The sequence below is a fragment of the Triticum urartu genome, chromosome 5 (assembly GCF_003073215.2).
Source record: "Triticum urartu cultivar G1812 chromosome 5, Tu2.1, whole genome shotgun sequence".
Classification (NCBI taxonomy): domain Eukaryota; kingdom Viridiplantae; phylum Streptophyta; class Magnoliopsida; order Poales; family Poaceae; genus Triticum; species Triticum urartu.
The window spans coordinates 626,485,230-626,494,695 of NC_053026.1; the positions used below are offsets into that span (position 1 = coordinate 626,485,230).

Consider the following 9,466-nt stretch of genomic DNA (forward strand, 5'->3'; position numbering starts at 1 on the left):
TGCGTTAACGCACGGGGTTGGCAGCCATGTCTAGTTAGGTTACCCTGGGGATCTTTTGTTCGTCCCTGTAAACTATGTGACGGGTGAATAAAGCTTTGTTGGTTTGCCTAAAAAAAAGAGTTAACGAGCGCTCGTTCGGGAGCTTCGTAACGGTCAGTGCCACTTGACGCGCTCTCAGCCATTCGCCACGTGTCACGCTCTGGACGCTCCCTTCGGATTTTTTTTTAATTTTTTCGCACGCGTTTTCAGTTTTTTAAACGGGGTTTCTTGGTTTTTTCGACGTTTTGGCTTTCCCCCGATATTCCTTAGCTTTTCGAAAAAAATAAAAAAAATCCTTTTGCACGATAAAACGCGTTTTCTTTTTTTTTTCTTTCACCAAAGTCACGGTTTTTTTTTCGTGAGAGGCACGCTTGTGCTTTAGCGAGAGTCACGGTCGTGCCTTTCGGAAACGAAAAAAATACGTTTTTTTTTCTTTCACGACAATCACGGTTTTATTTCCGCGAGAGGTACGGTTGTGCTTTCACGAGAGTCACGACCGTGCCTCTCGGAAAGAGAAAAACAAAACACATTTTTTGTTTTTTTTCTTTCGTAAGAATCACGGTTTTGCTTCCGCGAGAGGCATGGTTGTGCTTTCACGAGAGTCACAGCCGTGACTCTCAGAAAGGGAAAAAATACGCGTTTTTTCTTTTTTTTTCTTTCGTGAGAGTCATGGTTTTGCTCCCGCGAGAGGCACGGTTGTGCTTTCACGAAAATCACGGGCGTGCCTCTCGGAAACGAAAAAGAAACGCGTTTTCTGTTTTTTTCCTTCCACGAGAGTTATAGTTTTGCTTCCACGAGAGACAGATGTGTGATTTCTTCAGAGGCACGGGTGTGCCTCTTTCGGAGAGGGAAAAAACCATGCTCCCGGTTCGGTTTTTTCGTCCGTTTTTTTTTGTGAAAAAAAGTCCGTCAAAACCTATCAACATAGGATCTAGTTTTGAAGATCTCGACACGAGGAATCCAATGATGAAAACGGTTCGAGATTTGAATGCACGGTTTAAAAGATAAAGCGTTTTGAATAAACAAATCTATGAAAAAAGAGAAAACTTTCAGGTTGCGACAAGTGGCGCGCTGCATGCACGCCACTTATTGCGACTTAGGAAAGTGAAATGTTTTTTTAACAAATATTTCTTAATTAGTGATTTCGATTACTGCCGCAGGCGGTCAAAGGTGGAGTATTCTAGAAGACGCGCTCAGTCATGGAAGCGGCCCTCGGACAGCTGGAACGAGCCCAGTCGCCGAGGAATGGTTCCAGTCACTGATCTGTAGGCCCGCTGTTGCACAGCCTGTCATTCGGGTATAAAGTGGACCCATTATATATACTCATTCAGAATATAAAATAATCTCAGGCGTGATCCTCCGGGGCCCCACGAGATCGAGTACGCGTTGGATGTTTTAAGAAAAGTCAGGCTTTTTCTGTGTAGCTAGACCCTGAACATTTCTAGATTTCACAGAACTACCCAACCTGATCCACATATCCATGCATTATTTATGGAGAAACAATTGGTCTGGGATCTTTGTTTGTTTACATTTGTCAAACAACAAGCTACTAAAAAAATAATACTCTCTCCGTCCCAAAATTCTTGTTTTATATTGTTTAGATATGTATGTATCTAGTCACATTTTAGTGTTAGATGCATCCGTATCTAGATAAATTTAAAACAAAAAATTTCAGTATGTAAGTAATAGTTGCACACTAAATTGCTCCCGTGGAGGTCAGCTTACGGTACACTTAGAGGCGAACACAAACCAAATGAAAATAACCATCATAGTTCCACGGAGATATACACAGGCAAACACCGTCCCAAAAGTCACACCCATCCCTATAACAAACAAATGAATGACTTGTGTCACTTTTCAGGCATCATGTTGCTTCTCCAAGTTTTTTGGGATTTTCAGCGCACATTTTTTCCTAATTGCTTTAGTTTTGTGAACGGTCTTTTCGTTCTGTCTCACATATTAATTGTAATAACATCTTATGCTATTGGACAAATGAAGTAGTATTTTAAAATTCAAGCACAAAGTAGATATTTGTTCCCCTCACGAGTGCATAACAAAATAGCATAGGCAAAAATGTTACAAATGCTGATAAGCGCTAACTCTAGGCTAACTAAAATGATGTAACCTTGATTTGACATCTATGTGTCTCTTCTGTAAAAACAGCACACATCACTATAAGCAGAGAGCCCACAACATCCCAAAAGACTAGCCTGAAGGGAGTGTGACGCTCTCCCTTATAAAATGATTCTAGCCCCCTCTCGTAACTGAGGCGGGACTAAAGTCACTTGGCAACGCCCAATGGTCAGGTTATGACATTTTGCCATGCCTTGTTTTTCTTTCGTCTCAACCGTGTAGAACAGAGTGTAAACCAATATTCTGAAACAACGAGGATCTATCTGTGAATATCCTCCCCTGGACCGTAAACGAATCCCTTTTGCGGCCCACCCCGGGAAAGTTCCGTGAATTCCCGTTCCGTGGAGACAGCAGCCCAACACCAAAAGCAACAGGTTGGAGTACTACTACTACTAGTAAACAAATTTCGAGTGGCCAGCAGCCAGGAGGATCCATCTCCCTCCCTCGCGGCGTTTCTTGGATTTGGCTCCGGAGGAGGAATCCGGAGCGCCCCATCCGCGTCTCTCGATCGAATCGCCGGCCCCCCCGATCCCGTCGCCCGGTGCGGTTCGAATTCGGCCCGGAATTGGCGTTCGGTTCGGGGGCGGGGCTGGATTCTTGATTGGCTGGCCGGGTTGTCTCCGCGGGGAGGCTCCGTCCGCCGGGAATCGCGCCTTCCTCGTCTGCCCAAGGTGAGCGACTTCTCCTGTCGATCGGTTGGTTCGGTGCAGCTGTTAGCGCTTAGCGGCGGGGATTCTCTGCGGAATTCCCCCCCTTGTTTCTATCGGAACTTTACCAGGAGAGAATTTCAATGTTTCTTTTGTACTGTATGTGCTAAATTCGGAGTCTTTGTTCGAATCTCTCTGAGCGATGCTGTATTACAGACGAAAAAGAACCCATGCTCTCTCCATTTTTTATTTAAAGAATACTAATCTTGGTAATTGTGGTGGTCAGTTACCCAAGCATATCATCAGATTGTGCTGTTTTTAATCATGTTATATGTTACCACTTTAGTGACCTAAGACGTCTTATATATGTTGACAGAGGGAGTGCGAAATGCTAGTACTAGTTTCTCTAGGATCATTGCTCAAATAATACCAAGCTGTGCAATGCCATGCTTGCCAACAATGGCTAAACATTGCGACTCTTAATACGCGATTCTTTCCGCCAGGGAAATGTGCTAACGAGGGTCTGATGGGGCGTGATGGAGGGCAGGAAAGAGAGGGGGAGATCTCGTAGAGTGTTTCGGCGGATGGCGATGCAGTGCCTCTGCTCCGGGGAGCAGGCCAATCTGGTGGATGAGCTCAACCCGTCAAATGGCGAAATCGAGTTGTATGCCAAAAATGACGGCCTTCGGGAAGCCGAGTTGTCTCTCCAGGAGGGTGGATCCCTTAACTATGAGGTTGGTGCTTCATCTTATAATAACATAAATCTTCTCATTTTGAATTGTCTACTGCGATGCCTATATCACATTTTCCTTGTATGTTTGCTTCATGCCGAACGATACTATATGCAACTGAAGTCCTTGTGCTGTTTATTGGACTGTTTCATGTATCGATTGTCTATATTTTTTTTCCTCCAGAAGAGGTTTTTTTTTGGTCTTAGACTCTGCTGCATAATGTGTCCAAAACATCTGTCTTTGACAGATCATGCGTGCTTTCTGAAATTATAGGTGCCTCTGCCTGCTATTTCTCTTCATTATAATTGTATATTGAATTTTATGCTAGTTTGTAGTTACCATCATATAAATCACAACACAGTAGATACTCTGAATTTCTCCACCCTGTGTGCTGTAGTACACCAGTCTGCAATTTGTACTCCACCAATCTGCAGTTTTTTGCTGTTGGTATGCTTTCACATGTGTAAGAAAGATGCCTTGCCTAATGATTGTAAGCTTGATAGCCATCCCAATAAGGGTGCTCCAAATTTATTTCATTCATAGTTCATAAGTGTAAATACCAATAATTTTTCAGGAAGCAAGGGCATTGCTTGCAAAAGTCGAGTACCAACAGGGGCATGTTGAAGAAGCACTTCGTGTGCTTGATGGGATAAACACGGCTGAACTAATTCCTATGGTGAAAATGTCCATCTGTAGATTAGCAAGGGCCGATCCACATTCCAGTTATCCACCAATGTCCTTGCATACTGTTAATCTAGTAATGGAGACCATATATCTCAAAACTATAGCACTTCGTGATCTTGGGAAGTTCAAAGGTATGACCCCTACCTCTCGTTTTTGTATGGATGCCCATCATTTGATCTTCTCTTCATTTCTGTCATACTATTTTTCAAACATTACTTCAACTCAATTTCGTTTTGCAGAAGCTGCACAAGAATGCAGTACGATATTGGACGTTGTAGAATCGGCACTGCCTAAGGGCTTACCAGCCAAGTTTGGAGATGGTAGTAACTTGAATGCAACAATACGCAGTGCCGTTGAGTTGCTTCCTGAGCTATGGAAATTAGCGGATTTCCCTCCTAAAGTGCTCTCTTCATATAGGGGGGCTCTTCTTAGTAATTGGAATCTGGATGCAAAGGCCATTGGTAGAATACAGAAGGAGTTTGCTATTTTTCTCCTATACAGTGGCTGTGAGGCCTGCACTCCACCTCTTCGATCCCAATTGGATGGTTCATTTGTACCTCGGAATAATTTGGAGGAAGCTATTCTTCTTTTGATGATTTTATTGATGAAATTCAACCTTAAGAGGCTTGAGAGAGACCCAACTGTGATGCATCATCTGACTTTTGCATTGTCCTTATCAGGACGGTTAAAACCTCTAGCCGGTCAGTTTGAAAAACTATTACCTGGTGTGTTAGACAGCAGAGAGTGGTTGTACAATGTTGCACTGTGTTACCTAGCAGAAGAAGATGATCTAGCTGCCCTCAATCTGCTCAAAATGATACTAAGATTTGGAGAGGACCCCAGTTGTCTCAAAGAACTTCTTCTAACTTCAAAAATTTGTAGCGAGAACGGTGCACATGCTGAAGAAGGTGCATCCTATGCACGCAGAGCCCTTGCTAGTCTCGATGGAGGTTGTGACCAGTTAGAGGTTGTCGCGGACCTTCTACTTGGCATTTCCCTCTCCCGTCAAGCTAGATATGCTCCGAGTGGTACGGAGAGGGCTTCTCAGCAGCGTGAAGCCCTGAAGGTGCTTGGTGTTGCTGAAAAGAAGATGCAAGACAAAGATTTTAGGGTACTGTACAATCTGAGCCTTGAAAATGCTGAGCAGAGGAAACTAGATGCAGCAGCACTTTATGCAAAGAAGCTACTGAAATTGGAGAATGGTTCAGAATTAAGGAGCTGGCTCCTTGTAGCTCGTATCACGAGTGCTCAAAAACGGTTTGAAGATGCTGAATCTATTGTAAATGCTGCCCTTGATCAGACTGCAAAGTGGTGCCAAGGAGATCTGTTGCAAACCAAAGCCAAAATTCAGGCTGCAAACGGGCAATTTAAGAAGGCAGTCGAGACTTATACCCAGCTTCTTGCTGTCATCGAACTCAGGAAGAAAAGTTTCAACTCTGGGATTTTTGTATTACAGGTAACTACCTGACAAAAATCGATTTTGGAGTTTTTGCTAAAGCATGGGACTGTCGTGCTTAATATGTTCACAGTATTATCTTTCATTTCTGTACTATATCTATTTGCATATATGATGACAAACTGAAAATAAAAATCTGTATCTGTTAAATAAATAACCTTTTACTGTAATAAGAAAAAGCCAGCCCGAACATTTTTTATCATATCTTTGATTAATGACAGCTAGAATGACAAGCATCTTACATGATTTTTAAGCATATACCCATGTCAGGAATATTGCTTTTGAATAAAAGGGGAGAGCATTGTTCTGTTTGCCACATACAGTTATGGGATTCCATTAGAAAAAGAAGTGATAAGACTTCTCTGATATCGCTGTTCAACTTTTCGCAGGGCACGAAGGATGATGGAAGCATGGAAACAGAGGCATGGTACAATCTGGCCCTTCTGTACCTAAGCCTGTCACAGTGGAGGGATACAGAGCTTTGCATATCCAAAATAAAGGCTATCAGTGCATATTCTCCCTTGGCTTATCATGCTACAGGTGCTTCATATTCTCCTTACCAGCAACTTCCCCGTTCTCAAGAATCCTTGCACCGTGTTGACACAAAAACATTTTCAGTAGTTCACAAGGAGACAACAATTCTTCAAAACAAAATTCGTTCTTAATATTTACGAAGATGTTTATCCATGCAGGAAAGCTACTTGAAGCAAGAGGGTTTCTAAAGGAGGCTCTTGGAGCATACTCCAAAGCATTAGATCTCGACCCTAAGCACGTACCGAGTTTGATATGTGCCGCCGTTGCTCTTCGACAGCTTGGAGGGAGGCCCTTGCCTGCCGCAAGGTGCCTCCTAACTGACGCACTGAGACTGGACAGAACGAACCATGTTGCATGGTTTAACCTCGGTCTAACCTATGAAGATGAAGGGGGCAGTTCATCAGCGGCACTCGAAGCTGCGGAATGTTTTCAGGCGGCTGCCCTTCTCGAAGAAACCGCCCCGGCTGAACCTTTCAGATAACATCGCATCCAACTTTTATAGGGAATAATCAAACTGTGAGCAGTTGTAGGTCTCATATATAGGATGAATAGTGGGTTTGAAGAAAAGAAGTATACACGGTACAGAAAATAGTAAAAATACAAAACACATGTATCATCATAATTGCGTTGATTTTACCAACATGTTGAAATTATATATAGCATCACACGCCTTGGGCAGCTCTTGTTTGACAGGCAACTTTTTGCTATGTGATTTGGCTGTAATTTTGATAGAGCACACGTAAAACGTTGTTAATATCACTTCACTATCAGTACATTTTGACCAGCACAGAATGCAAATTAGATGTTGTAAATTTGTAATAAGTACTAAGGCAGAGATTGAAAATGAATGCATATTTTTCAGAGTAAACGTCAGTGGAAGAACCACAACCATCACACTTCCCAAACAACTGGATTGGATGACGAGTTCCAGGTTATGTGAAACCAAATACTCCCTCCATTCCCTTATACAAGGCCACAAACTTATATTACATGTATCAAGATAAAATTTAATGACTCCTTTGCAAGTCAATTTTTCTTTTAGTTAACCGGGATCATTAATACACCACAAAGATGCAACAAATGAGGGCCTCTTTGATTCATAGGATTGCAAAAATACAGGAATAGGGAAAACGTAGGATTGGAATGGCATGTCCATTGGATCCCTATAGGATTTGAGTTTGTTTGATTGTGTCGCGGGAAAAACAAAGGATTTCTTCCAAGAGGTTGGAGTGGATGTTGGAATTCCTATAAAATGTAGTACAAATGAATTCTTAGGAAAAAATTCTACAAGATTCAATCCTACGAATCAAACAACCAATGTAAGAAAAATTCCTAAGGATTCTAATCCTTCAAATATCCTATGAAAATCCTTTGAATCAAAGAGACCCTGAATGGGAAGTAGATGAGTGTCATTATGACTACATGCATGTAAGTATTAAAAAGTTGCTAGTACAAGGAAACATCATTATTTTTTGTCTCGATTACTGTTGGTGACCTTGTATTGATGCAAAACGTATTTTTGATAGTGGCCTTGTATAAGGAGAATGGAGGGAGTATTTTTTTTAAACTGTCAAGCAACATTTTTTTTAAATTGGCAAGCAGCCGTGCCTCTTCGAAACAAAAAAAACATATTTTTTTCTTCCGCGCGAGGCACGGATTTGCTTCCGCGAGAGGCACAGTCGTGCCTCGGATTTGCTTTCGTAACATGCCTATGAGAAACGAAAAAAACCACATTTTTTTTCACGAGAGGCACAATTCAACGGTAAAAAAACATGTTTTCGGTTCGGTTTTTCGTCTGATTATAAAAAAAAATGTTTTTGTCAAAATCTGTCAACATGGATCTAATTTTAAAGATCTTGACGCGGGGAATCTAACGGTAAAAACGGTTCAAGATTTGAATGCACGGTTTTATAGATAGAACATTTTGAATAAACGAATCTATGAAAAAAGGAAAAGTTTCTAGGTTGCAAAAACTGACACACATGCGCCACTTGTTGCAACCCGAGGAGGTTGGAGTGACCTTTGTAAAGGGTGCTCCTTAATTAGTGATTTCGACCGATTTTCTTTCTGTTTTTCCTTCACTTTTCTTTTCAGTGTTTTTTGTTATTTTTTATTTTTTACTTTTACTTTTTTGCCAACCTCTCTTTAAATTCATGATTTTTTTCATATTTTTTCATATTTTATGATTTTTTAAAATCGGTGAACTTTTCTCAAATTCATGATTTTTTTTCAAAAATGTGATTTTCCGAATTCGTGAACGTCATTCAATCCACATTTTTTTAAAATTTATGAACTCCTCGTATCCAAAAACTTTAGCAAATCGAGGAACTATTTTCAAATACATAAGCATTCATAAAATGAATGAACCTTTTACAAAATCCACAAAATGTTTTTGAAACTCATCAAATTTTCTCAAATTAACGGACTTTTTAAATCTTAAGCTTTTTGAAATCCGTGAACATTTTTTTCATATCAGAGCACTTTTTTCAATTTCACAAACTTCTTTTCGAATTCATATTTTTTCCAAAATTGCACAGTTTTTTGAAATCATAGTTTTTTAAGTGCACAATTTTTCCAATTAAACTATATTAAACTGGTGGCCATTTACTTAGCGAACGTGCCTCCTGAAAGAGGATGTACGAGAGGGATAAGGTGTACTTTTGGGCTGTGGCCCACATAGCAAACTAGCGAGCGCCAGGGAGCCCTATCGGCGTCTGAAACGCTGAATAGGAAGTCTCGGCAAATCTTATTTGGCGCTTTATGCGCCAGTTTATAGTGTTTTTGCAAACCGGCGCCTGAAGCTGCTCCCCCCACCTGCGCACTACCTCGCACACTGGGCCGGCCCATTAACTTCTTTTTTCTTGTTTTAAAGCAACCAAAATGTTGTGCCCCACGAGACTCGAACCAGGGAGGTCCTATACGGCGCTGCAGGCGCCCGTTCGTGCTCCTGGCGCCTGCAGCGCCCCGCGCTGGGCCGGCCCATTAAACGCAAAGCCTGGCGAATGCAAAAGCTCGCAAAAGAAAACGTGAAAAAAAATAGCTATATACAGGTTTCGAACTCAGCACATCGAGTTCGCGTACAGGTACCACCAGCCACACGAGCTACTTGCTTTCTACTCTCTCTATTCCTAAATATTTGTCCTTTTAGAGATCTCAAATGGTTACCACATACGGATGTATATAGACATATTTTAGAGTGTAGATTCAATCATTTTGCTCCGTATGTAGTCACTTGTTGAAAT

At 41.5% G+C, this 9,466-nt stretch overlaps 1 protein-coding gene across 2 annotated transcripts; it reads left to right on the forward strand.

Annotated features, from left to right (window-relative positions):
* The first annotated feature begins 2,515 nt into the window (after nt 1-2,515).
* On the forward strand, nt 2,516-6,889 carry LOC125511378 (protein NPGR2-like). 2 transcript variants are annotated; one of them, XM_048676733.1, is made up of 6 exons: nt 2,516-2,843; nt 3,323-3,553; nt 4,125-4,365; nt 4,474-5,690; nt 6,080-6,230; nt 6,383-6,889. In XM_048676733.1, the coding sequence occupies exons 2-6, from the start codon at nt 3,356-3,358 to the stop codon at nt 6,703-6,705; spliced, it is 2,130 nt and encodes a 709-aa protein (XP_048532690.1). In that variant the 5' UTR covers nt 2,516-2,843; nt 3,323-3,355; the 3' UTR covers nt 6,706-6,889. The 2 variants fall into 2 exon arrangements, with proteins under 2 accessions (XP_048532690.1, XP_048532691.1); XM_048676734.1 differs by having other exon boundaries at nt 3,367-3,553.
* Nucleotides 6,890-9,466: the final 2,577 nt, after the last annotated feature.

Coding starts and splice junctions, on each gene's coding strand:
- LOC125511378 (XM_048676733.1), top strand. CDS start 3,356: ATGGAGGGCAGGAAAGAGAGGGGGAGATCTCGTAGAGTGTTTCGGCGG. Junction 3,554..4,124: donor GTGGATCCCTTAACTATGAG/GTTGGTGCTTCA, acceptor ATAATTTTTCAG/GAAGCAAGGGCATTGCTTGC. Junction 4,366..4,473: donor TGATCTTGGGAAGTTCAAAG/GTATGACCCCTA, acceptor TTCGTTTTGCAG/AAGCTGCACAAGAATGCAGT.